Source organism: Prionailurus viverrinus, chromosome B4 (genome assembly GCF_022837055.1).
Source record: "Prionailurus viverrinus isolate Anna chromosome B4, UM_Priviv_1.0, whole genome shotgun sequence".
NCBI classification, from domain to species: domain Eukaryota; kingdom Metazoa; phylum Chordata; class Mammalia; order Carnivora; family Felidae; genus Prionailurus; species Prionailurus viverrinus.
Genome location: NC_062567.1, coordinates 80,558,855 through 80,586,123, shown reverse-complemented (window position 1 = coordinate 80,586,123; position 27,269 = coordinate 80,558,855). Strand labels below are relative to the sequence as shown.

The 27,269-nt window shown below is 53.6% G+C and overlaps 2 protein-coding genes across 4 annotated transcripts; one reads left to right on the top strand and one right to left on the bottom strand.

Moving 5' to 3' along the window:
• The first annotated feature begins 12 nt into the window (after positions 1-12).
• On the top strand, positions 13-13,661 carry STAT6 (signal transducer and activator of transcription 6). Of its 2 annotated transcripts, none has more exons than XM_047868136.1 (22): positions 13-304; positions 2,988-3,127; positions 3,527-3,665; positions 3,974-4,057; positions 4,495-4,633; positions 4,752-4,804; positions 5,012-5,160; positions 5,719-5,850; positions 5,977-6,165; positions 6,477-6,564; positions 6,702-6,824; positions 7,408-7,500; positions 7,873-8,079; positions 9,308-9,402; positions 9,498-9,634; positions 9,963-10,109; positions 10,327-10,390; positions 10,496-10,606; positions 10,801-10,884; positions 11,936-12,001; positions 12,091-12,219; positions 12,310-13,661. In XM_047868136.1, exons 2-22 carry the CDS (start codon positions 3,012-3,014, stop codon positions 12,497-12,499), a joined length of 2,535 nt encoding a protein of 844 aa, XP_047724092.1. In that variant the 5' UTR covers positions 13-304; positions 2,988-3,011; the 3' UTR covers positions 12,500-13,661. The 2 variants fall into 2 exon arrangements, with proteins under 2 accessions (XP_047724092.1, XP_047724093.1); XM_047868137.1 differs by having other exon boundaries at positions 172-304; positions 2,991-3,127.
• On the bottom strand, positions 13,601-19,683 carry NAB2 (NGFI-A binding protein 2). Of its 2 annotated transcripts, XM_047868138.1 has the most exons (7): positions 19,349-19,680; positions 17,031-17,904; positions 16,469-16,602; positions 16,091-16,142; positions 15,864-15,996; positions 15,467-15,658; positions 13,601-14,474 (listed from the first exon to the last, which is right to left on the bottom strand). In XM_047868138.1, the coding sequence occupies exons 1-7, from the start codon at positions 19,429-19,431 to the stop codon at positions 14,365-14,367; spliced, it is 1,578 nt and encodes a 525-aa protein (XP_047724094.1). In that variant the 5' UTR covers positions 19,432-19,680; the 3' UTR covers positions 13,601-14,364. The 2 variants fall into 2 exon arrangements, with proteins under 2 accessions (XP_047724094.1, XP_047724095.1); XM_047868139.1 differs by lacking the exon at positions 15,467-15,658 and having other exon boundaries at positions 19,349-19,683.
• Positions 19,684-27,269: the final 7,586 nt, after the last annotated feature.

The window sequence follows — 27,269 nt, the reverse complement described above, 5'->3', positions numbered from 1 at the left end:
CCCACTTTCTCTTCTCTGTGTCGTCAGAGCTCCAGGGAGGGACCTGGTTAGACGGAGAAGCCGGAAACAGCGGGCTGGGGCAGCCACTGCTTACACTGAGGAGGAAGGACAGGAGAGGTTGTGTGTGTGTGTGTGTGTGTGTGTGTGTGTGTGTGTGTGCTCTTTTCGGTGGTGGTGGTGGTGGTGGTGGTGGATGTGGGGGGGTGCCAGCAGAGCCAGCCCTGAACTCGCTGGACAGAGCTACAGACCCATGGGGCCTGGCAGTGCCCGCTGAGAGGGAGAAGACCGCAGAGGGGTTGCCAAGGTGAGGGGATGCCTCGGAGGAGGGGGAGGGGGGAACTCTGATTTGGAGTGTGTGTGTGGGGGGGTGGATTAGCGGGGGTCCTCTCGGGACCCTCCCCTGGGCGGGGTGTATGGTCCCTGAGAAATTGTTTCAGTTGGTTTTGGTAGCTGGTGGTCCTGGGTTTGGGCAGGTTTAAATTCTCACAGAAATCTGGTATGGGTAAGGCCCAGAACTCCCACCTTCCCGCGCGGGTCACTTTTTCCACACCCCCCGCCCCCGCACCTCCAGGGGCAAGTAAAGGCACGGAAAGGAGGGCAAGGAGGTGCCCCTCTGCCCTGGGGGGAGGAGAGGTGGCTGCCCCTCCCTAGAGGGTTGATGCCAGAGGGAGGTGGGTCCTTGACAAGCCCCTATCCTGTCCCCCCCCAAAGGTTGCTGCTGTTCAAGGGTGTGGCTGGGGGTGAGCGAGCCCCAGATGTAGACCTCATGGTGCCCCAGAGGAGGGGGAATTTCCCCCCTCAAAAGTGCTCCACGCTTGGCTGCTGTAGACGCCGAGATTTCCCGGTGGCGGCGCGGAGTTAACCCTCCTCGTGCTGAACTGGCTCCACCTCCCCGCCCCCACCGCCACAAACACATATTGGGCAACTCAGAGAAGCTCTTTTGACTTTTGATCCTGTGGTCCCACGGTCAGAGGGCTGGAGAATGTAGGGATAGAGGTGATCGGGTTTAGGCCACGAAGCAGGCTGCCGCATATCGTGGACGTCCGGGCTCGCCTTCCCGGTTGGGAAGTGTTGGGGAACACTGGCCCCGCCCCCTCGCGCCATGGCTCCTCCTCCCGACGCGTCTTCAGGGGGATTAAAGCTTCAAGTGCCTGAAGTCAGGGCAGGCACACCTAACCTGCTTTTTTGTAGGGTGGGGTAGGGGAAAGTGTGGCCTGCCTAATGCCTGGGGATGGAGTAGGGGAGGAGATTTAAGGTCAGGGCCTTGCTGGGAGGCTGGTCACTCAACGAGGGTTTGTAGAGGAAAGCGGAAGGGGGGTGGGGGGGAGGGGAGTGGGGGGTGGGGGGGCTGCCTTCTGCTTAAAGATTACCTCAGTCCCCAGTTGGGGTTAAAGGTGTGAGCACCATGAGAAACAGGAGAGGAAGAGAGAAGAGAGGAATGGAGCCCTCCCTTGAATTTGAAACACAGACCTAAAGGTGCTTCACTCCAGGGTGGGAGGTGGTAGAGAAAGGCCTATTGGAAGACCCTGAGTGAGGGAGGATACTGCCTTTGAGAGAAAAAAGCTAGAGAGGATAGAAGCTGGGGAGCACGGGGTATGGGGAACAAGAGGGCTTTGGAGCTAGAGTCTCTAAAAAAACGGCCCCTCTGTTCTCTATCCCTTTAGCGGTCTTGGGAGAGAGGAGAGGCTAAAAGCCCACCAGGAGAGCTTGGGGGTACTGGGTTGGGGGAGCCTCGGGGAGTTTCCATGCTCATCTTCTCTCATCTCTAGGAGAGGGGCATTATGGGAAACATGTGCTGAGAGACCCTTGGGAAAACACCAGTTGAACCTCCCCACCCTGCAGCCCACCCAGAAATGGGGATGCACCTCTCCCCCCTACTTCTCCCATCTCCTCCTTCCCTCTCTCCATCTTTTCTCCTCTGCCCTTTGACTCCAGCCCAGCCTCTAGCTTCCTCTCCCCAACTTCTAGGCTCTTCACTCCAGGCTTACTAACCCCACTTTTTCTCCAATCTCTCCCAACCCTCCCAAGTTCCCTCTGCTTTCCCCTTTCCTCCATCTCCACTTCTTCAGCTCTCCTCCCACAGCCCCTCCTCCTTGGATGATGGGATCTGGATCTGGAAGGGGCCCTCACAGCTCGATGTCGGTTACCCCTTGTATTCAAATCCTGATTTCTGAACTCACTTGCTCAGTGGCCTTGGCAAGTTAGAGAGCCTCTTTTAGACTCAGTTGCTTCATCTATGAAAGGGTGTAATCACTTATTTTAAAAATTATTGCAAAACTCTAATGGGATTATGAGCTTTGTGTACTGTCTCATACACAGTAACTGCTTAATAAATGGTAACTGTTATTGGTCTTCCATTCTCTTCTTCATCCATCCTGGTAGTTTTCAGATTATCTCATGGATGCCTGGGATTTTGAAACCTTTGGGTTTCTTCAGGAACACCTTTGGAGTCAGGAGGCTGGGAGAGGAAAGTGGAAGCAGTGGAGTTCCAGGCCAACCGCACCCGCTTTCAAGAGTGAAACTCCAATTTTATACCTTTTATTTATATAATTGCGATTCCACAGATTTAAAACCAAAATTGTTTACTACTTTAAACAATGTTGGAAAGTTCTGCACTTATCCAAGCCTCCTATTTTATGAGATGAGAAGGTCAAGGCTCACAGTGGGGAGGTTCCTTGCCTACAGAACCAGAGCAAGCTCAGAGCTGCAACCTGAGTCCTCTGCCTTCTCTCAGAGAGCTTTCTCTGTCCTCTCCACCTCCCCTGTCCTCCTCTGCCCGCCCCTTCGCCCCTTTGTCTACCACTGAAGGGATGACCTTGTTTCAGACTTTGACCAAAGATGTCCCTGGTTTGAGGTGGTCTGGCTGTGAGTGGTAGTGGCGATGGTCTCTGGGAGGGCCATCTGCAGGAGGTTGCTGGCTGCCCCCAAAACTTAGGCATAGGCCAGCTTTCTTGGGCACCTCTCAGAGTGGCCTTGTTCCTATCCAGCAGGCACCCTCCAAACCCCAGATCATGTCTCTGTGGGGTCTGGTCTCCAAGATGCCTCCGGAAAAACTGCAACGGCTCTATGTTGACTTTCCCCAACACCTGCGACATCTCCTGGGTGACTGGCTAGAGAACCAGCCCTGGTGAGTCCTAGCTGCCCTATGCTGGTCCTCCCAGGTCCTCCCCCCCCCCATTAGATTTTCTCTGTCCCATTTTGGGACTTGAGACCCGTTATCTAGAGTGGTGGCCTAGATTTAACGGACAGTCTGTGCCACACCAACCAGATTATGCACGTTGACACAAGGAGTCCTCTGCCCCCTGAGGGGGCTGAGCTATAGAGGAAGGCGGTCAGGGCTGGAGCAAGGACACTTCCCACAGCAACCGGAAAATTGGGGAACAAAGGGCACAAGGATGAAACTGCAGAGGGCCTGGATGGAGAATAGAACTGGGAAGGAGCCACTGAGCTGTGTGCTGAGGGGTGGAAGGTCAGTAGAGCGAAAGAGGCCCTGACCTGAGGCCTCCTCATCCTGATCTTCCCACAGGGAGTTCCTGGTCGGCTCAGACACCTTCTGCTGCAACATGGCTAGCGCTCTACTTTCGGCCACTGTCCAGCGCCTTCAGGCCTCAGCGGGAAAGCAGGGGGAGGGGAGCACCATCTTGCAACACATCAGCACCCTGGAGGTGGGGGCAGGAGGAAAGGGGACAAGGCTGGGGTGGGGCTGGAGTGGAGCTGGGATGAGCATTGAACATTGGAAGAAATTGGACACTGGAAGCAAATTGGTGTTCCTGTAGTTAGTTGTTAGCTAGTATGCAAATTAGGTTTTAAAAGCATGCAAATGCATGAAAACTTCTGGAGTCTGCAGCTGTGCTGCCTTTTCAGTGTGTGTGCGCGCGCGCGCGTGGATGGAGGCGGGTGGCGTGGATTGGAGGGGGAGAACAACATGGGTAAGAGCCAGGCTAACCTAGTCCACCACTCTTCGTTTCTATAGAGCATATATCAAAGGGACCCCCTGAAGCTGGTGGCCACTTTTAAACAAATACTTCAAGGGGAGAAAAAAGCTGTTATGGAACAGGTATTGTCAATACCCCCGCCTCCCACCCCAACTCAACTCCCTGGAACTTCAGCCTGAGCCATGAGAAACCAGAAGGAATTTGAACTTGAGGAAAAGCTCAACGTTTTAGGCCCTGGATGACCAAAGGAGGTTCCCGGGGTCAGAGTGCACCCCAAGCCAATCTCAGGGAAGCTTTAAAATGAGGGACTGAGGGTAGTGAGGTCCAGGGAGGAGAGAGCAAGGGGTGAGAAGCTGATTCTGCCAAGAGAGAGGGCTTATTCCCGGGAGATTCCAAAAGGTCAGGGAGACCCATCAAAAGAGAAAGGGAGCTAGACAAGAGAAGTAGTTTGTCTCCTTTTTGCAGAGCATAGCAGCAGGCACCTCTTTAGGGAGCCGAGGCCTAGTGTAGAGGGATGGACAGAGTATCTCACCTCTTGGCGTCTGTCCTGCCTGTGCAGTTCCGCCACCTGCCAATGCCCTTCCACTGGAAGCAGGAGGAGCTGAAGTTTAACACAGCCCTGCAAAGGCTACAGCACCGGGTGGGGGAAACTCGCCTTCTCCGAGAAGCTCTGCAGCCCAGTGCCGAGGCTGGCCAAGGTAAGAGGTTGGCCTGGCACCTTAAGAGTGTTCTGGGAAGTGTGTGGAGTGATCCCCTCGTGGACCTCACCCTTGACTCAAATCTGTCTGTAACCCTGATTTATGCCCTCACCCTCAGTGTCTCTGCGCAACTTGATAGATGCTCCTGCCAGTGGAACTGGGCAAAGCGAGGTCAGTGACGGACTGGGAGGTGGAGTTTGAGCTCAAAGTGCAGTTCTTGAGGGATCTCAGTTCTGTGAAGGGATGGAGATTAGGCATCAGAGAGTCACACATGGTGGTGGGGTAGGGGAATGCCCGAGAGGTGAGAAACAGAGCCCTTCCCTCAGGGGCTGGGTGAGGAGACAGGGTGTCCCTGGCTCAGGCCTCCCCTGCCCGCAGGCCCTGGCCACGTTGCTGCAGGAGACTGTCGGGGAGCTGGAGGCCACCCAGGCCCTGGTGCTGAAGAGAATCCAGATTTGGAAGCGGCAGCAGCAGCTGGCAGGGAATGGTGCACCCTTTGAGGAGAGCCTGGCACCACTACAGGAGAGGTTGGGGCAGGGCTGATGGGATAGGAGGGCGGGCTGGGGGTGGGTGTCTGCTGTCCCTGCTGGAGGACCCACAGGTAGGAGAGAAAAACCAGGCAAGCAGGTCCTGGCATGGGCCGAGACTCAGAGAAGCCAGTTCCAGCAGAACTGTTCACACTGTTGTCAGGCGGCATCCTAAACAAGTATGCCCAGCGATGCTTTTCTTTTCAAGCCCTTGCCCAGAGGAATGGGAAGCCTTTTCCTATTAGGTCTATTGGGCGGAGGCACCTTTCAGTTTGTGCAAAAGTACCGTACATGCTGGCAGCTGACCTGGGTACCAGAGTCCTGGGGAAGAGGCAGCTGGGTTTCCACAGGGGTCCAGGTACAGAGAAAGAACCTCCAACCCAGAGTCAAGGCAGGTCCCACAGCCCTTTCAGCCCTGGTGCCTTGTAGCAAGACCCCCTGCCCATCCCACCCCTCCACACACACTATCCTGCTTTCTTTCTGGGTTTAGGGCTAGAGGGGTTAGGCTGGAGCGGGCAGCCTGAATCCTGTGCCCCCTGACCACTGTCCTGGCCCCAGGTGCGAGAACCTGGTGGACATTTATTCCCAGCTGCAGCAGGAGGTGGGGGCGGCTAGTGGGGAGCTTGAGCCCAAGGCCCGGGCAGTGCTGATTAGCCGGCTGGATGAAGTCCTGCGAACCCTCGTCACCAGGTATGCCTCCGTAACCCCCCAGCCTGGCCTAGAGCAGACCCCCAGGGAAGGGAGAGGGTTGGAGCTGTGGGAAGGGTACCAGGAGGGACCCAGCCACTAACTGCCCTGTGTCTTCACTCCTCCCAGCTCTTTCCTGGTAGAGAAGCAGCCCCCCCAGGTTCTGAAGACTCAGACCAAGTTCCAGGCTGGGGTTCGATTCCTGCTGGGCCTACGGTTCCTGGGGGCCCCGGCCAAGCCTCCACTGGTCAGGGCTGACATGGTGACTGAGAAGCAAGCAAGGGAGCTGAGCATGCCCCAGGGCCCCGGGGCTGGAGCGTAAGCTGGGGCTGGAGAAGGCCTGATGGGGTGGTGGAGGCCAGAGGGGCCTGGGGAACTGGTACCGCAAAGAACCAGGTGATGAGGAAGGGGGACCGTGGGGTGTGTGGACCCTGAATGGTCAAGGCAGAGGAAGGCGAGGGACCTAACAGGGCTGGAATGGGATGGGGAATCATGATTTGGCCAAGATGGGAACCCTCCTTAAGAACCCGAGCAGGGAGATGCAGATTTAGGGCCAGTAGTCCACGCCATTCACCCATGGACTGGCCCAGCTGGAATGCGCCCACTCACTCTCTGACCTCCCCTGGCAGAGAAAGCACTGGGGAGATCATCAACAACACCGTGGCCCTGGAGAACAGCATTCCTGGGAACTGCTGCTCTGCCCTGTTCAAGAACCTGGTGAGGGCTTTAGGGAGCAGTGGCGGAGAGGGGGGCAGGGGTCCTCAGACTCAGGGACTGTCCTCAGAGAGGATGTCGGGAATCCAGGAGAAGCCATCTCTGTCCTCACCCCTGCTCTCCTTCACCCCACCCTGCAGCTTCTGAAGAAAATCAAGCGCTGTGAGCGGAAGGGCACTGAGTCTGTCACCGAGGAGAAGTGTGCCGTGCTCTTCTCCACCAGCTTCACACTTGGCCCCAACAAACTCCCCATCCAGCTCCAGGTGAACTGAACCTCAGGCTGCCCAAGCTGGGGCCCCAGGTCCCCTCCATGCCACACTCTGGGGCCCTGAATCCTCACCCCTCACGATAGCTCCATACTTTGTGTGTCCGGTATTCGGGTGCACTGGGGCAAGGGTGAGTGGGAGGAGCAAGAGTGCACATGCCAGGGAATCGTGGTGTGACAGCGACTAGCATTTATTACACATTTTTTTGTAGACCAGGGCACTATTTTAAGTCACACACACACAGTTTTCACAATAACGTTATGAGCTAAGTACTATTATTAGCCCCATTTTACAGATGAATCCATTGAGACACAGAGAGAGATTCAGTAATTTGCCCAGGTCACACAGCTACTAAGTGTTGGAGCTGGCACTGGAGACCTGGAGGTCTGCTTCCATAGCACTGACTTGTAACCACTTCTCTACAGTGAGGCCCTAATCGAGCTTCAGAAAGCATTTGGTAAATCACCGGGAACTTTTAACTATGTTGTGTGAATCCAGTAGCTTCCCTGCACTCTCAGAGATAGCTCCCCGAGGAAGCCCCTTGCTCCAGTAAGAAGATCCCCCTTCTCACCCCTGCCAGGCTCTGTCTCTGCCCCTGGTGGTCATTGTCCATGGCAACCAAGACAACAATGCGAAAGCCACCATCCTGTGGGATAATGCCTTCTCTGAGATGGTGAGGAAAGACCTGGAATGGTGGTGGAGGGGAAGAACAGAGGCACGGTAGGCTCTAACATGGCAGGAAGGGCCGGAGTCAGACATGTTCCAACGGGAGTGGCCTTCACTCCCTCTCGCGGACTTTTTCTGTCTCCTTCATACTCTCTAACCTCATGGTTTTGTACTTCTGACCTCTTTTCATGCGAGTCTTAACAGCTATCATGTTGTAGTACCCTAAACTACTCTTGGAAAAGCACCATCTTTGTGAGCAAGCTGAGGGGGACAATGGCTGGGAAGGGCAGTCTTGGGGAGGTGGGAGGGATGAAGGCCCCTCCTGAGGATGAACGAGGATGATAGCCTAAAGTGCCCTATCCTTCCCGCTTCACACCAGGACCGTGTGCCCTTTGTGGTGGCTGAGCGGGTGCCCTGGGAGAAGATGTGTGAAACTCTGAACCTCAAGTTCATGGCTGAAGTGGGGACCAATCGGGGGCTACTCCCAGAGCACTTCCTCTTCCTAGCCCAGAAGATCTTCAATGACAACAGCCTCAGCATGGAGGCCTTCCAGCATCGTTCTGTGTCCTGGTCACAGTTCAACAAGGTCATTCCCCTGCTCTTCGGACCTCACACCCCTAAGCTATTCATCCCTGAGGCACTCAGGACCTCCCCAACCTCTGTCCAGAGACTGACCACTGGGGTCTTCGCGATGCCCCCTTATGCCCATCAAGGAAGCCTCTGTCACAGCCCAAACTGGAAAACCCTCAGCCCGGGGGGTAAGCCCAGAGGATGCATTCTCTGGCATGCCTCGTGTTTTGGTCTGGGGGCCCTCCGTCCTCCCTCTTTCCCAGTGATTTGCATGACTCATCTAGATTGTGTGTAAACACAGATTCAAAATGACTTTGACCCATTGGGAAAATAGTTCCTATTGCAAAAACCAGGATGAAATCCCACAGGGACATGCTCAGTAATACCAGCTACCATGTACAGCTGACTATATGCCAGGCACTATGTTTAGCACTTTATGTATGTTATCTCCCTTACTCCTCCCAACATCCCTTTGAGGTAGGTACTATTATTATCCCCATTTTACAGACAAGGAGCCTGATGCTCAGAGGGGTTAAGTAGTTTGTCCAACGCCTCACAGCAGGTGAGTGGCATGGCTGGGATGGAACCCCATATTTCTTGCTCTTAGTTAGCTACTACTATATTTTACCACCTCCAGATGAGGTGGCTCGGGACTGGATCTGTTATAAGAACAGGGGAAAAGATCTGGGTGTCTTTCTTGATGACCAGCTGGGTAAATGCAGTTATGTACTGCTCTCTTAGCAAAAAAGAAAGAGAAGTCTACATGACCAGAGAATGTGTTAGCAAAGGGAACAGGACACTCACACCTAGCAAAGACACCTTCTCTGGACTCAGCTTCCACCAGGCCTAATTAAGGACAGGTGGAGCACAGTGGTTATGATGGATCCTGGCCCAGACTTCCTGGGCTACATCCCGGCTCTGCCTCTCACCAGCTGTATAGACCTGGGCAAGTTATTTGACCTTTCTGGGCTTTCATTTCTTCATCTGTAAGTGGGGTACGTATAGGACATACTTCCATAGGGTTGTAAAGATCAGATAAGTTAATTTGTGGAAAGGGCTTGGAATACTGCCTGGCACATGGCAAATGTGAGGATTGGCTATTGTCATCGATGAGATCTCAGATCCAGTTTGGTTCTTCAGCCCTGTGACTCTGCTGTGTGGGCACTCATGGCCCAGTGTCTATCCTAACCAGGCTCTAACTCCGGCCCTCCTGTGTTCACATTAGCTCCCCCCCTGTTCCCCAGGAGATCCTGCTGGGTCGTGGCTTCACCTTTTGGCAGTGGTTCGATGGTGTCCTGGACCTCACCAAACGCTGTCTCCGGAGCTACTGGTCTGATCGGTGAGTCTCTGCCCCAGTGACCTGAGTAGCTGTACCTCTAGCTTCTTCTCCACAGCCAGTGCCTCTACCCCCATCCTCTCCTTCATCCTGGCCAGGCTGATCATTGGCTTCATCAGCAAACAGTACGTCACTAGTCTTCTTCTCAACGAGCCTGATGGAACATTCCTCCTTCGCTTCAGCGACTCAGAGATTGGGGGCATCACCATTGCCCATGTCATCCGGGGCCAGGATGGTGAGGTCACCCCAAGCCAGTCCTCTGTCTCCGTACCTGTGCCCTTTGGGGTTTCTTCTGGAACGGAAATGTCTTGGCCTTCCTTGGTGCCAACCCTGGTCTTCAGGAAGTTCTTCCTTAGATCCAACTTCTCTCCTCCCTTCTGCAGTCTGCCTTCTCACTGTGAGGTCTGTGAGAATGGAGACTGGTGGGTTCTCTCTCCCTCAGGGCCCCCACCCTCATTCTTCTCCCCCTTGCCTTGGTAGATTAAGAATGAGTCCTCTGGTGGAGCTGGGTAGGGGAAAGAGTGTCTGGACAGAGAGGACTCAGGGTCTCATTCCTATTGTAGGCTCCCCACAGATAGAGAACATCCAGCCATTCTCTGCCAAAGACCTATCCATTCGTTCACTGGGGGACCGAATCCGGGACCTTGCTCAGCTCAAAAACCTCTACCCCAAGAAACCCAAGGATGAAGCTTTCCGGAGCCACTACAAGCGTGAGCTGAAGCTGGCAGTTCTGAATCCTTCCTTTGCCCCTCTTTTCCGTACTCCCATTGCCCCTCTCCAGGCACACTGTATGTCATCTCTGACTTACCTCTCCATTTTTGAAGCCCCATTTCTCCTACTTGCCCATCAACTATGCCCACCTTTTCCACATCCCTTTCTCTCCAATCCTGGGGCACTCCATGGTTCTCCTTTTCTTCCCCACAACAGCTGAACAGATGGGTAAGGATGGCAGGGGATACGTCCCAGCTACCATCAAGATGACTGTGGAAAGGTAAGTGTGGGGCTGTGGATGATAGCGGGGGCCCGGTACTACTTGCAGGAACAAGTGGTGGCATCAACTCTTGGTCAGTCACACATACCTCCTTCCCTCCTCTAGGGACCAGCCACTTCCTACCCTGGAGCCCCAAATGCCTACCATGGTGCCCACTTATGATCTTGGAATGGCCCCTGATTCCTCCATGAATATGCAGCTCAGCCCAGATATGGTGTAAGGAGCTTGAGGGACAGGAATGGGAGTGGTCTGTGCAGACAGGCGTTCAGCATGGGCAGCTGGGAAAGCTGGCATTGGGGGCTGAAGTAGAGAATTTTCCTTTCCATAAAAGGGATTCCCTATCTTGAGGGAGGGGCTAGGAGTGTCCGGGAGAAGGGCTGGCATCAGAAGGGTCTGCTTTCTTTCCCCAGGTCCCATGTGTACCCACCACACTCTCACTCCATCCCCTCATACCAAGCCCTCTCCCGGGAAGACGTGTTGCCAGCCTTCCAGGAGTAAGTGGAAGAACCTCTTGGGGTTGGGGCGAGTATATCCACCTGCAAGGGTGATGGGTATTTGCATTTGTTAGGAGAGGCTCCTCTGTGAGAAAGGGCAGCAAAAATCTAACACTCTGTCTCTTCTGTCCACTCCATTGAGGTATTAGCAGTTAAGATCCAGACTTAGCTAGGTTTGAATTCCAGCTCCACCATTTACTGACTTTGGGCAAGTTGCCTAGGTCTGGTGCCTCATCTCTAAAATAGGGAATACTGATAATAATACTAATGCTAATACTAATACTACCTTCCTCATAGGATTATTTTGAAGGTTGAGTTAGTAATACCTGTAAAGCTCATAGCAAGGGCTGTGTTTAGTATTAATATTACCTCTCTTGTCCTTGAAACCCACTGTCATTTATCTGCTGTCTTGATTTTTAGTTATTCATCTGTTGATGAAGTGGCCTAGACATTTTTGCTCCCCAAGTAACACTCTTATTATAATAATTGCAGGTGATTATTAACTTTAAAAAATTTTTTTTTAACGTTTTTTATTTTCTTTTTGAGAGAGACAGAGACAAGAGTGAGAACTGGGGAGGGGCAGAGAGAGAGGGAGACACAGAATCCGAAGCAGGCTCCAGGCTCTGAGCTGTCAGCACAGAGTCTGATGCGGGGCTCGAATCCATGAACCGTGAGATCATGACCTGAGCTGAAGTCGGCCAGTTAACCGACTGAGGCACCCAGGCGCCCCTGGTGCTTATTAACTCTTAGTCAAGGCAGGACATCTCCCCTCCTGGGAGTTGAGGTAGGGTGGAGACTGGGGGTGTTAGAACCACCAGAGTCCAAAGAAACATTAGACATTAGCTAATTCAGTCCTTTCTCCTACCCCCACCCCAATACCCAACACATACACATTTTACAGAAGAGAAGACTGAGCTCACGGCTTACCTAAGACTATGCAGTCAGGAAAAGGGGCTGGAAATTGTTTCCTCATTCAGTGATCTTGACTTTGCAACACCATGTCCTTGCCTAGCCTTCCTTTCTCTGACTCTGCCTTCCTTCCTGTTTCTAGACCTCACCTGCAGATGCCCCCCAACCTGAGCCAGATAAACCTGTCCTTTGACCAACCTCACCCACAGTAAGTGGCAGCACTCCCTCCTGATCCCGTACTCTCCATTCATTTCCAGCCTTACCCACCCCTCTTATTTACTTTTCTGGTCTTGGCAGGGGCCTGCTCCCATGCCCGTCTCAGGAGCATGCCGTGTCCACCCCTGAGCCCCTGCTCTGCTCAGATGTGACCATGGCAGAAGAGAGCTGCCTGAGCCAGCCAATACGAGGGTTCCCTCAGGGCACCTGGTGAGTGGCAACCTGGGGGTGTTGGCTGGGTGGAGGTTAGAGGAGTGGGTGCCATACCTACCCTACTGTTTCTCTGTTTCCTCCTTGCAGGGTCGGTGAAGACATGTTCCCACCCTTGCTGCCTCCTACCGAACAGGACCTCACCAAGCTTCTTCTGGAGGGGCAAGGGGAATCAGGGGGAGGGTCCATGGGAACCCAGCCCCTCCTGCAGCCCTCTCACTATGGGCAGTCTGGGATCTCACTGTCCCACCTGGACCTACGGGCCAATCCTAGTTGGTGATCCCACCTGGAAGGGGAACCCAGAGAGACAGCTCTTCTACCCCCACGGACCTGCTCTGGACACCTGCCCATGCTCCTGCCAAGTAGCAGATGGGAAGGGTGTTCTCCTATCCCCACCTACTCCCTGGTCAGGAGGAAAAGACTGCCAGGAAAATGCACAGTGGGTGGAGCCTATCCACTCCTTCCCTCCTACCACACACCCCTGTCCTCCCCCTTCCAGTGCTGGAAGGGAAATTCAGGTTCCAAAGTGAGACACGCCCCAACACGCCTGCATACGCAGAACACACACACACAGCTCTCCCTGGAAGATGGGGCCGAGTAGGAAGGAGGCCGGTCAAGAGCACAGGTTAGGGCACGGATGACTTCTCTGCCCACTTCGAGCCAGGGCCCAGGACACCCGTGTAGAAATACGCAGACACGTGCACACCTTTGTACTAGAGTCTGGGGACTGAGGGATGGGCTTGGGTCCCAGCTCTGGGCAGGTGGAGAAGCAGTTCAGGAGATCCTAGCGGGGAGAAGGTGGGGGAATCTGTACACCTGGGTTACAGATGTGGGTTATGCTCAGATTAAAAAACAAATTTCAAACAGCCCCAAATTCCTCAGATGGAGGCTTTTGGCTACGTGTAGGAGATTGTGCACAAGAGGGCTGCGTTTCACATACAGCTGTGTGAAAGCGTGCGTACCTGAGACATGTTAATCCACGGATGTCACACACATTAGTTGTTGTGTCCACAAAGAACATGTATCTATCTGACCTTGCCTGTGTCACGACACAAGTTTGGAAGTTTGAGACACTGCACAAAAGACACCAGCAGATGTGCTGGCTTCTCTGATACATGCTAATCTGAATGTACTCAGCTTTAGTATGTCTGTGGCCCCAGTGGGTCTATGTGGCTGTGACATCTGTATGTGGCTCTAGCTTTGGTGGTTCAACATGGCCAATCCTGCCCAGAGGCAGGGGGTGAGTCTGGGACCCAGGCGTGTGGTCCTCTGAGCGTATTAGGGGGCCCTACCTGCTGCTTTTCTACTTCCCCATCCACTGCCAGCCTCCCTTCACTCCCCCATTCCCATGCCACCCTTCTTCCCTCTTAGGGGCCATCGATCCTAAGCCATAAAATAAATTTTATTCCAAAATAACAAAATAAATAATCTACTGTACACGATCTGAAAAGAAAGACGCTCTAACTGCTCAGACAGGTGCTGCGGTCCAGCCCCCAGTTGAGGGAGACCCTGAGTCCAACCCAGGCCTCCTGAGGGGGCCGGTGAAGGGGACCCCACATCCACCCTCCCCCCCAACCCCCATGAGGGCAGGAAGGAAAAAGTTGCTGAGGACTTGGGGGAAAGATGGGGATGGGTGGGCAAACTGCAGCACTTGTTAAATTAAAGAAACAAACTAGAAGCACAAAAATGGGGGAGGAGAGGGGAGAAGGAGCAGGTCCAGTGTTCCCAGGCCCCCAGTTCTGGGGGGAAGCATTGCTTTTAGATGTTGGACCTTACCAGGGAATTTCCCCTTTCCCCCATGTCCAAACTGAATCCAACTGTTCATACCACTGGTTCAAGCTACAGAGAATGGGAGTGTGTTGTGTAAGGGAGGGGAGAACCCCAAATGCCCTGGAGGCAGAGTCCTTGCCCCCTTGCTCTAGGCAAGGGTGAAGGGGCACCACGCACCCTCCTTGTGTCCTCTTGCCAGGCCCCTGCTCGTTATTGCTTGAAGCCCCATAGTTCAATGTCCATGGAGCAGGTGGGGAGGCAGGAGAAGGGCAGCGGAAGGATCCAGGGTCGTGACTAGATGCCAGGGATGGAGAACATAGGAGTCTGTATGAGCCAGAAGTCTGAGTCCCAGGTCTGAGGACACCAGGGTGCCCCTCACTGCCGGCTGGCCTCAGCCTCCACTTTTACACTATTCCTGCGACCTTCCACCAGAGCGGGATGAGGTCCTGGGGCAGGGCATCGGTCCAGCAGCCCTTCCTCGAACTCTGCCGGGAGAAGAGGTAGGTTAGGAGGCTGTGGGGTGAACGATGCAGAGAGGTGGCTGGACGGGAGACAGGAGTAGAGAAGACTGCAGAGGGGCTAGATTTGTTGAATTACTGCCTCCTGCCCGCCACACGTTTACAGGTGTGTGGGGGGGGGGTTCCACACCCAAGTGTGTGTGCCCCCCCTCCCCTTTCTGGCCTTGTGTAGCTCTCTCTCTGTATGTGTCTCTCTCCTTCTCTGTCTCTCCCGCCTCCGTTCTGCTGGAATTTCTGGTTCTGTCAGGAGCTGTGGGGGTGGCTTGGCTCTGACCTCTCCCCCTCCCCCCCCAGGCTCCGCTGCCCCCACTCCTCCCTGGCCCCCTCCCAGGCCCCACCTACCCTCCCATGCCCCTCAAGTTTCTTAGAAGCCAAATCAAGGGGAACACAGGAAGCCAGCCTCCCAGCTCCTCCCCCAAGAAGAGCCCCCCTTCAAGTCCCCGCCCCCACTTCCCACCCACGCACAGTTTAAAAATACCAAGCCAGGGTTGGTGGCTTTGTCTGCTGCATCACTCTCAGCCCAGCCGCTTGGCCCTCTGGCGGACTCCTCCCTTCCCCCAGCCACACACAAAGCATCCCCCTTTGGGCTCCTCTGCTTCCAAGCTGGGCAACCCCACCCTGACTCCTAGCCTGCTGTACCCTCCCACCTAGGTGGCAGTTCTATCTCTGCTTCCCTTCTTGGTTCCTGTTCCCCTAGTCCCCCACTCTCTGTCCCTTTGTTCACCCCAGCTCCCCCTTCACAGATCTCCATTAGGGTCAGACCCTCCCCCGTGGGAACAGCCCTGCCAGATCCTCCCTTCCTCAACCCAAGGCCTGGTTGGCTAGAGCCCAACCATCCTACTGCCGGCCCCCTCTGGCGACTACATCCCTCTTCCTCCCACCTGGCCCCAGGACACCAGGATTGCTGGGTGGGGCCTGGGTGGTAGGGGTGCTTGGGGACAGCACTGCTGCTGCCTCACCTGCGAGAGGCGGCTTCGCAGGCACACAGGGGCTGAGGCGGCCCACGCGGTCGTGGGAGACGAGGCGGGCTAGCCGCAGCCCCTCATCCATCAGTGTCTGCTGCAGGATGTGGCGGCTCCACAGCCCATGGGCTGGCAATGCCAGAGGCAGGTCAGCAGGGGGCGGCGTCAGCCTTGGGCATGACCCCACAGCTGTGGGCATGGGCATGGATCAGGTAAGGGACTACAGTCAACGGAACCCCCACCCTCAACCGCAGAGCAGACCCATAGGCCCAGGCCCCTTTGCCCCCATCCAGCCAGGCCTCCCAACCCTGTTCCAGGCAGTTGCCTCCTGGCTCCTTCCTCCCACCTACTCCACCCCCACAGCGAGGAGAAAAGTGTTCTGATGCACACTCACCCTGCAAGTGTCCATCCAGACTCTCCCCAGACAGGCTGGCGCTGTCTTCCTCCAGGCTGGGGCGGTAAGGGGGTGCATAGGACTCAGGGCCTGGGGGAGGCTGCTGGAGTTCAGAATGACTTTGCTCTCCAACCTGCGGATGCCCCAAATGGGGAAATGAGGACCTAGCAAGAGAGGGGGCTGGGGGAGACTGCACTAACCCCCTACATCCACCCTGGAAAACCTACCTCCTGTTTTAACTTCTTCAGCGGAGGACCTCCTAATTCTTCAGGGTGAAGCCTGCAAAGACAAGAGAACTAAGGAGGGAGGGATACACGATGGGAAAACACAGAATCTGGTGAGAAGCATGCATTACTTTAAGACTCTAGAAAGACGCTGGCTGAGCAAGAGTCTCCAGCTCAGGTACTACTGTTGGCGGGGGATCAGAGAGGACCTGAGACAGATAGGAGGAGGAACCAGACTGCAGACAAGCGGACTTGGCGCAAAGCAGGACATGCGGGTGGACAGGAAGCAGGCCTACATGTACCTGAACTGGAGGTTAGGCCATGACCCAGCTCCTTGGCAGGATTCTAATTTAGAAAGAACCTGGGAGAAGGGAGTCTCACCTGGAGCCCTTCAAGGAAGACAGGTAGGTGCTCTCTCGGGCCACTTGGCGAGACAGAGAGAAGAGCTCCACCCTCCGCAGTAAGAGCGTGTTGTCCCTCATGCAAAACTGGGCAGCAGCCTCATTGATGGTCAGCTGTGGAGGGGGCCACCAAAGCGGTCAGAATCCTAACTCCTCACTGCCTTGCCCAGACCACCTCACACCCCTACACCATCAGACAAATGAAGCCCATCCATTAGATGCCTGCTTAGGATTTGACACTATACAGCTTTCTGAAGGAGGAAGACAGAGGTCAGCACCCACAGCTTCCTGGGAATGCCTGGAGCCTCCTCCACCTGTGGGGTCCTGAGCAGTGTAGAGCAGGACACCTGGGCTCCTGCCTATATCTCTGCTTCCCCCTCAAATGGGGAGGAAAGCATTGCAGCGGCTGGGATTGGGGTGTATGGGGCCTGGGGTCTTGGTCAAGGGGCAATGAAACAGACCTGGGGAGTATGAAGATTCTCCAAAGTCAGTAGGTTGAGGCCTGGGAGCCAAGTGCAACGCTAGGAGAATGGGGTCCTCACCTCATGCAGGCTGAGCTGCTTGCCCTCCCGCCGCTTGGAGTCAAAGCGGCCATAAATGATGCTGTATTTGCGGATCTCCTCCTCCTTCTGGCTGTCATTATCGTCCATCTCAAAAATGTGCCCCACGCTCCGTGCCAGCTTCTTGTTCAGCTTCAGCAGGGACGTTACCTCCCCAGCATCTCCCCTTGGGAAGCTCCGGAAGATCCTCTCCACGCTCTCCACCACCATGCGTACCATCTCTGGCTCCAGTCGATCCGGACCACCCCCAGCTCCAGCTGCTGCCAGTCCCCCAGCCCCAGTCCCCTCAGGGACTCCTCCCGCTGCAGGTGGGGAGAAGGGGGGTGATCCTGCCTCCTCTTCTCCTCCCGCCCCAACGTCAGACTCTGGAGTGCTCCGTCCTGGCCAGATCCGGGGGTCCCCTGCCCCAGGTCCCCCAGGCAGTGGTGACAGCTTCTCTCCAAGTTCAAGGGGGCTCTTGGGGCTAAAACTGCGGGTACTGCCTGCCTTTTCCCCTGGGCTGCTGTGCCCATTGCTCATGCTCCCTTTCCGGGTGCCTGCAGTCTCGGAGATCTTGAAAAGTGGAATACTGGAGACAGGCACAGCAGGCACAGGCTGGCTGAAGAGCCCTGGATTGGTGGCCCATTCTCTCAGTGCCTTCTGCAGGCGCCGGACATGGAGGGGCTTGGTGGCCATGCCCACAAGTGCCATGATCTCCAGGAACTCCTCCTCACCGGCCTCACACAGTTGCTGCACGTCGTCCCCTCCCTGCTGGATGAAGGTCTCATAGTAGGAAAGGAGATTGGCGCGCTGTAGGACCCGGTACAGCTGCAGCTCCCCCAGTGTCCGAGGCAGTGCCATGGCTCGGGCACCGGGCCTGGGAAGGAGGAGCGCAGTAGAGAGAAAGGAAGGCAGTCAGTACAAGTCCCCCTGCTGGGTACCAGCCCACACTCGCAATTGTCCTCTCTTTCCTGCCTGCTTCTCTTCCCCTCCTCTGAAGGCACCCTCTGCCCAGTACCCAAGCCTGCGCACAGACTATGAGAATCAGGCATTACCCAGAGGCATAAACATGCCAGTGCCATCCCAGCCTGGCCACAAGTACCAAAAGCCAGCCCAGTATCTGCTGAAGTCAAAGGCTCTTCACCACCATTCTCAGCTTTTACTTTTCTGGACTAGGGCAAGGAGACCTTGAGCACTGAGGCCAGCCAGCACACCCCTACCATGGCTGGACCTCCTCACCCAGGACAGTCTTCACCCTCCACCCTACACACCCAGCAGTCTCAGCATTATTCAAGGTGACTTTCCACACTGAGGTGAATGTAAGACCCCCTGTCCTGCCCACAGTGGACACTTGGGACCACTGCTAGCCAGTTTCACTCCCTGGTGGCATCCTATCCAGGTGGCTGAGAGGGAGGGGTGTGGTCCTTTCCCACTCAGCAAGCCAGGTGGACTCCTGCTCTGCTCAGCTCCCCTGAGCTGTTCCCAAGGGCCTCCCCTCTCCTCGAGGACCTCCCCTCTCTTCCAGACTGTCCAGTGCCCCTTAGTTGGCTCCTCTCCCAGCAGTGACCTTCCCCACCTGCTGAGTAGGTAGGCCAGTCCCTCCAGCTCAAGCAGAAGGAGGAAGGAGTGCCTCAATTGTTCTGCTCTGGGGCCCGTTCCACCCACACACACTCCCACAGTAGCAGCGTCAGTGGGCGAAAACCGCCCCAGGGGCTCCCGCCTACCCTCCTCTCCCTCATTTTCCACCCACACCTCTAAGTGGAGCGGAGGCGCGGCTCAAGGCCCCTTGAGGGAGGGGCTGCACACCGAAACTCCCCTCCGCCGCGTGCTGCAAATAAAGCTACAGAAAGGAGAGGGACGCCTAAGGCTTGCCCTGCTTTTCCACAGCCCTGCTGATGCGCTTCCTTGGCTTGAAGGCGCCGGCTTCTCCCGGACCCTGGGGCCCGCGTACTCCTTACCAACGTTAGATAGAACCAGGGCAGCGGCCCTCCCCAGCCCTGTTACCAGCCAGAGTCCAGGGCTTCCCCTGGCTCTTGGGGGGACCCCATATTCTTTGCAGGGGGCTCACATGCCGGGTCACGCCGGCAGAGTAAACGGGGGATGGAGAATTAGGTCCTACTCTTTCATATCCAGCTTCATCCGCTCCGTACCTGCTCCCAGGGCCCCCTAATTCGAAGACGCACCCCCTTTTCCATCAGTCTCCACCCTCCACCCCCGTCCCGCTTCCCCTCGTTCTCTCCTCGACCTCCGCCCTCCGGACCCCTTTCCCGAGTCCAGCTCCACCCATCTCCACTCCCCGCCGCTTCCCTCTGCCCACTAACTTGGGTCTGGGCTGCGGGGTCCGGCGGGCGCAGTCTCCTCCGCCCGGCGGCTGCTCGGCTGTGGGGGAGGGCGCTCTGTGCATGGACGGCCAGAGGCCACAGGGGCTGCCCCTCTCGGTGCCCAGCCCTCGGCGCCTGGCGGGCGCTGCCGTGTCCGCCGCTGTCCGGGCTCCGTCCCTCCCTCCACGTCTCCTCTCTCCAAGCCTCCGCGCCTCTGTCTGTGCCTCTGCCCCCCCCTCCCCGGCTGCGCTTGCCGCCTCTCCGCGCCGCCGCCCCCGCAGGACGCACGGGGAGCGAGGCCCGGCGCAGCGCTGGCTGCCGGGCGGGCGGAGGGCGTGGGCAGCGCCGGGGGCGGGGGCCGGGGGCGGGGGGCGGGCGCCCGGGCCTCCGGGCCGGCGGTGAAGACGCCGAGGCTGAGCGACGGAGAGAGGCGGAGACTGGGGGGGGAGGGGGCGTGGAGCAGGCGGCGGGGGCGGGGACTCGGGAGCGGCGGCGCCGAGCCGGGGACTGAGGTGACCGAGGCCGAGCTGTGGAGGGCGGGCTTGGGGACCCAGCGGGCGGGGCGAGGTCGCTCCGTGCCGCCCACGCCGGATGCACAGCCGGCCCTCTCCGCGCCCACGTACCCACGTGAGCGCCCAGCCGGCGACATTCCTACTCCCCCCACCACCCGCTCCTACCCCACAGAGCGGAGAGCCGAGTTTCACAACCACGCACGGGTACACAAAAACACGGAGAAGCGCACGAACGTGCACACGCGCCCCAACAACTACGCGGACGCCCGCTGCCCACACTCCGGCCTCGCGGTGCTGTACGTGTGACTGCTTGGAGTGAGCCGGGAAAAGTTGGCGGAGTCTCGGGGTGCGCGGCTCCTCTGGGGCGTGCATTCCCCTGTCCTAGAGTGTGCACTTAGGGCAGGTCTGTGAGCGTGGGGCTCTGCAGGAATTCCTTGGATATCCCAGCGCTCTTACCCTGCTGCAAAAGGAGTAATCTGAAGGGTCATTTCTCGGAAACCCAAGCCTCCATTCCTGCCTCGAGTCTCTGCCGAAGTTTGGGGTACAGGAATGGGCAGGTTATGCTAGAAACTACCGCGAAGATCAGTCGCGTCGGGTTGTCAGAGCATAGGTCAAGCAGGGATGGGAGGGGTACCCATCCTTCCTCTACTGGTCGCACTCTATTTGCTGAGGATGGGGGATCTGCTGGGTATTCTGTGTGGCCAAAGCTGGGATAGGAAGAATATCGCTTCTGCGGACGTTCGAGAGAGCCTAATGGAAGATGGGCAGAAGGCCGGGAGCGTCCGACGTGGCTCCCTACGGAGGAGTAGGAGGGAGGAGCTCCTTCAAGGAGCCTAGCCCCCCTCCGCAACCCAGCCCCCCCCCCCCCCGTTTGTTTCTCCTAGCCCCATCTGGTTCCCATTACACTCCCGCCCACGGCTGGGAGGGCTGGAGTTGGGGCGGGGCGGGGGGGGGGTGGCAGGCAGGGGCTCTGAAGGCCCGGTCCAGCAGCTCCAGACCCTGACAAAATGAAGGCTGGGTAGAAGGGAAGCGAGCGGACCGGGAGGAAGGTTCTCCCCGAAGTCTGAAACCTCAGTCCCGCCCCGCCATTCCGCACTTCTGAGTGGCTCGGGGCCTGGCAGGGCGTGGGCGGCGGGGGCGGGGGCTGGTTCTACATTCCGGCTCGGTGAGGGGACCTTTCCATCTCCGGTGGGGACAGGAGAGGGGGAGGGCATCACTGGGTGGGATTTCGGTAGCTAACATTCTCCTCTCCTTCCCTTGAAGCCCCGAACACAGTGAGGGGGTTCATAGGAACGAGCAGAAATCCCCTTCCCAATCCCCAGTCTTGCAACTGAGGGGCGCGGCTAGACGGGCTCCCTCGGGGTACTCTCCCCGACCCCCTCTGAAATGTGTGGGCGCCCCCTCCCCCACTCTCCTCTGGTTATTTTGGAGCCTGGGCTGCCAGCCGCTGGCCCCGGGTTTCCACGTGCCTCCTCCCTCCCCCTGCCCACGCTCCCCGTGACGCACATCCTCCGCCCACACAGCCTCTGTTCCAGGCGCCCCCCTCACTCCCACCCGGGCCCCTTTGAGGCAGCGCTGAGCCCCCGGTCCGGAGACGCAGGCCCCGGGAAGAGGGCGGGGTAGGGAGTGAAGCCAGCGAGGGGCAACCAACTGGGCTCCGGGCGATTGGGTCCTAGCGCGAAAGAGGACGAAGGAGGAGCCGATTCTATGGCCTCCACTCTTCGGACCTGGGGCGGGTATTCGGCCGGAGAGGGAGGAAGGGAGACCAATCCCGAGGCCTAGGCTTGCCCATTCCACTAGGAGAGTCGGAAGGGGTCTCTGGGTGCGAACCTGTGTGGTAGAGTGAAACTCCCCAGTGTTTGTATCATTGTTTTTTCAGGGTTGTCGTGAGGTTCAAATGAGAGGATGTAAATGAAAACTCTGTAAAGTGCCAAGCAAATTTAAGACGTTATTGCCAGTTTGTGTCTATGTATCCTGAGATAATGTAGTTATATGTTTCTTTACATCGACTTGTGTATCTGTGGCTCTGTCTCTATCTAGGTTTGTATGTGAGCCCCTATGTGTGGATTTAAAAATACATACATTTAAAAAATCATTGACTTGTGAAGCCCCGCCAGAGGCCCAGAGCGCCCCCGCAGCCGGAGCTGCTGAGATGTCTGTTCTTCGCTTCCCTCCCACTCCTGCCACCCCCAACTCTCCTCCTACTCCCTTCCGTTGAGAACTAGGAATTTCCAGCCTTTTGCAAATGGAGAGACAGAGACAAAGAGACTGAGACTATGAGAAGCTATAGAAAACAAAGATAAAAGATTGATGGGGGGGGGGGGATGATAAAAAAGAGGGTAGCACAACTACAAAAATCTTAATTTCTTCTCTTTTTCTCTGTTGAGCCCCATTCTCCTCAATGTGTCTCGGGACCACTTCCGTACTTGACTCACCTGCTTCCCTTCTCCCCCACCTGAGTGTTCTCAGAGGCACACAAAGAGCACGGCAACGGATTCCATTTGATGGAGGATTAATATATTGTCTACACTGGTCCCTTCCAGGAAGGGAAACAGTATTCCGAGTCCCAATTTTCCAAGAACAGGGGAAACGATTGTGAAGAAAGTGGGTGGAAGAGGAGTGAGGAAATTGCTAACCAGAAGGATTGTCATTCCTGGGCACGTGTAGATTTTCATCTAGCAGACTAAACTGCTCACATTCCCCTCTGCTCCTTTTCTACCGGGCCAAATCCAGCTCATGCAGTGAGGACTGGCTCAAATGTCACTTTCCTGAACCCCCTCCAGGCAGAATTAATTCCTTGCATCCATCAGTGGCCTTGTGGCCCTTTGTACACATTTCAATTATAGTTGCTTGTCTCACCCTCAGCCCAAGACTTCTCCAGGTTAGGTCTAGTATCTGGTGGGCCATCTGAAATGAATGTGTTGATGATGCTATTTCCCGGTCTGAACAATCTTGAAAAGGGCGATTCAGACATTTTACTCCCAAAGGGGCTGAACCTGGGCAAAACTGTTAGGTGGAGAGGTCTCCATTTTTGAAGTTTCCAGTGAGTCTCCCAAGTCTGGCTCTTTGGCCTTCTAAAACGTCCACTGTTGTGGGCGTCTGGCTGGGTTAGTCAGTAGAGCATTCAATTCTTGAGGCGGGGGGCATGAGTTTGAGGCCCACATTGGGCAGAGTTTACTTAAATCAAAAAATTAAAATAAAATGGCTAGTTTCTGGTAAATTAATTCATACCCAAATGTCCAGATGTGAAAGGTAGAAGGCTGCAATCCTTGCTAGTAACAGAAAAATATGAATATAAAATAATGATTCTTCTTTCCTCTTTGTAACATGTTACAATTAAATAGTCTAAAGAGTGTTGTCCTTCAGTTTAGTCATTTTAGAAGAGATGCTTCACCTCGCGAAGACAAATAATCCTAACCTCTGCCTTTAAGGAAGTAGGGATAGTGCAATAATAGGGGTGCAAATAATGACAGAAATATAGGGGGCAAGTGGTGTTTTCTGCCTCTGGTAGAAGTAGGAAACCAGTTTAGACGGGCATCCAAAGGACGTGATGACGTAGCCTAGGATTCTGATGAATGAATAGATTTTCAGAAAAAAGGGACAGTCAAGTCAGGAGAGCAGAATGTAAACTTACACGGAAGTATGAAACATAATGATAATGTTTCCAAAACTAGAAATTATTTGTTATTGCTGGATAGGCTGTGGTGGTGGTTAAAAACCAGCCCAGGGAGGTGTACGAGGCCATTTTATTAAGTGTATTATAGACCATCACTTTTCTATATAGTAAAAGACCAATTCAAAAAATATCAACCTGGGGCACCTGGGTGGCTCAGTCAGTTAAGCATCTGACTTCGGCTCATGTCACCATCTCACAGTTGGTGGATTCGAACCCCGCATTGGGCTCTGTGCTGACAGCTCAGAGCCTGGAGCCTGCTTTGGATTCTGTGTGTGTGTGTCTCTCTCTCTCTGCCCCTCCCCTGCTCGCACTCTGTCTCTCTCTCAAAAATAAATGAACATTAAAAAAAATTTTTTTTTTATAAAATTAAAAAAAATTTCAATCTAGTGGCACCTGGCTGGCTCAGTCAGTAGAGCATGCGACTCTTGATCTTGGGGTTGTGAGTGCAAACCCCACGTTGGGTGTAGAGATTACTTAAAAAATAAAATCTTTAAAAAAAAATTCTAATCTATTGTCCCCTACTTTTATAAAATACTCTACATGTGAATTATTAGAAAAGGGAAATAAAATCTGTATTTTTATTAGATTCATTAAATACAAAAATTTTCTGTTGAATTGCTGGAAAAGTTTCTAAATGCTTACATTTAACTTTGAAATGCTTTCATTACAGATTGGTAACAACCTTTGAATAGCATTGTTGTAGTTAGTTTCTTTACATCTGTGTTTTAGATCATACTAGGAACCCTGGGCTTCATCACCTGAGATGCTATGGAATCATAAAGACTTTATAACATGGGAGAGACATAGGCAGATCTGCATTTAAAAGTAGGATGGGTGAAGGGTTTTAGGGCTGCAAAAACAGCAGGGAAACCAGCTTGGAGTAACCCAAAGTGGTCGATGTGAGAGGTGGCAAGGTGCTAGATTACATGGCTGGCATGGGATGGAAAGGACACATTCACAAGAAAGGAAGTAAACTAAGTAGGACTTGATGATTGGCGAAGGGGTTGAGGGGGAAGAGAAGTTTAGGGTAACTCTTGGACTTCTAGCTTGGGTGACTGAGTAGATGGAATGGAGTGTCTTCATGAAATATTAATTGTCTGCAATCCTCTTCCTAAAATTAAGAAATTATGAAAACCAAAACTCTTTCATAACTCATTTGATACCAAAACCTAATCTGACCTAAACTTATTTTGTGGCGGACCTCTTAAACTTACAGGTTATTTATAGTTTCATTTATCCCTCTTTCATTTATCCCAATACGGATATTTATGTCTCATTGCAGAAAAATTAATTTGTTTGATTACAGGGTGCTGTCCCAGGGCCCATTGGGATTGTTGCTTTATGTGTTCTATATGCACCATATTACCTTTCTAAAAGCCAAAAATATTCTGAAGCACATTTACTCTCCAGATTGTCCACCCCATTTACTCAACAGTCTTGGCCTGAGTTCTTTTGGCTATTTGCATAAATCAGATCCACCTGCAGATAATGAATATTCATTGCATTGTGTGCTATAGCCTCTGAAGATGGTTGTTTTTTTTTTTTTTAATTTTATTTTTAAGTAATCTCTACACCTAATGTGGGCTCAAATTTACAACCCCAAGATCAAGAGTCGCATGCTCTACCAACTGAGCCAGGCTGGCACCCCCTGAAGATGATTCTTAAAGTGTTTTGAGCAGTGTCCTCGTGATTAAAATAAGACTAAAAGCTTCTTCAGTGACTACCTTGAAGTGACAGAACTTATTTGGATGTTAACGTGTAATGTGTTTATGGACAGTAAAGTTTCATTATTGTATACCTCCTTTGCACATGTTTTTGTTTTTTTAATTTTTTTTAAGTTTATTCATTTATTTTGAGAGGGGGAAAGGGACTGAGAGAGGGAGAGAGAGAATTCCAAACAGGTTCCACGCTGTCAGTGCAGGGCCTGACGAGAGGCTCAATCTCACAAACTGTGACCTAAGCCAAAATCCAGAGTCCAGCGCCTAACTGACTGAGCCACCCAGGAGACCCCTCCTTTGCACATGTTAAAAGTTAGTGGTCAGTGATCTACTGGCATTAGTTCCCAAATCTGGAATTAGTTCCTTTGTTCTCTGGCCTTTATTCAAAACCAAAGAGTGAACTCTGCATGGTGGGAATTTGGGGCCTGGTAGAAGTGAGAGTGCGTGCATGTGCACATGTGTGTGTGTGCACGTATACCTTTGCACATGTGTGTGCAAGTTTATTTTTTAAAACTTTTGGATTTACAGAAAAATTGAGAAGATAGTATAGAGAGTTCCCATATACCCCACATCCAGTTTCCACTATCATTGCCTTATATCAGTATGCTGCATTTGCTGCTATTAATGAACCAATATTCATACATTATTGTTTAAAATTTTTTGATGTTTTTATTTATTTTTGAGACAGAGAGAAAGCAGGAACTGGGGAGGAGCAGAGAGAGACAGAGACAGGAACTGAAGAGGGCTCTGCGCTGACAGCAGAGAGCCTGACACAGGGTTCAAACCCATGCATGAGCTGTGAGATCGTGACCTGAGCCGAAGTTGGACACTCAGTGGACTGAGCCACCCAGGCATCCCCATACATTATTATTAATTAAAAGTCTACAGTTATTCAGATATTCTGGGTTTTCAACTAATTTTTTTTTTTCTATTCCAGGATCCCATCCATGATACCATGTTACATTTCGTTCTTGTCTCCTTAGGCTCTTCTGGACTGTTAGGCTCTTTCTTTGTTTTTGATGATCTTGGTAATTTTGAGGAGCATTAGTCAGGTATTTTGTAGTTTGCCCCTATATTGAAATTTATTTAATGCTCTTTTCATGATTAGGTTAGTTTTATGGGTTTGGGGAGAGGAAAACCATAGACATAAAATGCCATTTTCATCGCATGACATCAAGTATACATAGTATCAATGTGATTTATTACTGTTGATATTGACCTCTCCAGATCAGCCAAGGGAATGTGTGTGACACAGATACAGGGTTACTATTGCAGCAGCAATAGCCTAGACTTTTCTTTTTGAAGATGCAATTTCTTGTTTTGCCCATAGCTGAGACCCATTTTGACTTTTTTTTTAAGTTTATTTATTTATTTCTGAGAGAGAGAGAGAGAGGGAGAGAGGGAGAGAGAGAATGGGGTAGGGGCAGAGAGAGAAGGGAGAGAGAGAATCCCAAGCAGGCTCTGCACTGTCAGCACAGAACCCAATGCAGGGCTCGAACTCATGAATTGTGAGATCATGACCCGAGCCAAAATCAAGAGTTGGACACTCAACCAACTGAGCCACCCAGGCATCCCGACCCATATTGACTTTTTAAAAATACCTTGTTTGGGGACACATCTCTATCTCTATCTCTATCTCTATCTCTATCTCTATCTCTATCTCTATCTATAGATAGGTATCTATATCTTGGTTTGAAAGCTTGAAACTTCCCCTGAAGTAACCTCCTTTCCTGAATTTCCTCTCCACTCACTAGACTCCATCATCTCTAGTGTTCCTACCCACCACTATCAGATCCTCTAAAAAAATTAATTGCTTCAATTTCTAGTAACATTAACTGAATACCTGTTTATGTGCCAGGCACTCTTCTAGGTCCTTACACTGTGTTAAATCACGTAATGGGAAGCAGCTTGATGCATAGAAAGAACTCAGTCTTTGGGTAAGACTTGGGTTGAAACCGCAGCCCAGCCCAAATAACTAGGCAATCTTGGGCAGGTTCTTTGTATTAGCCTTGGCT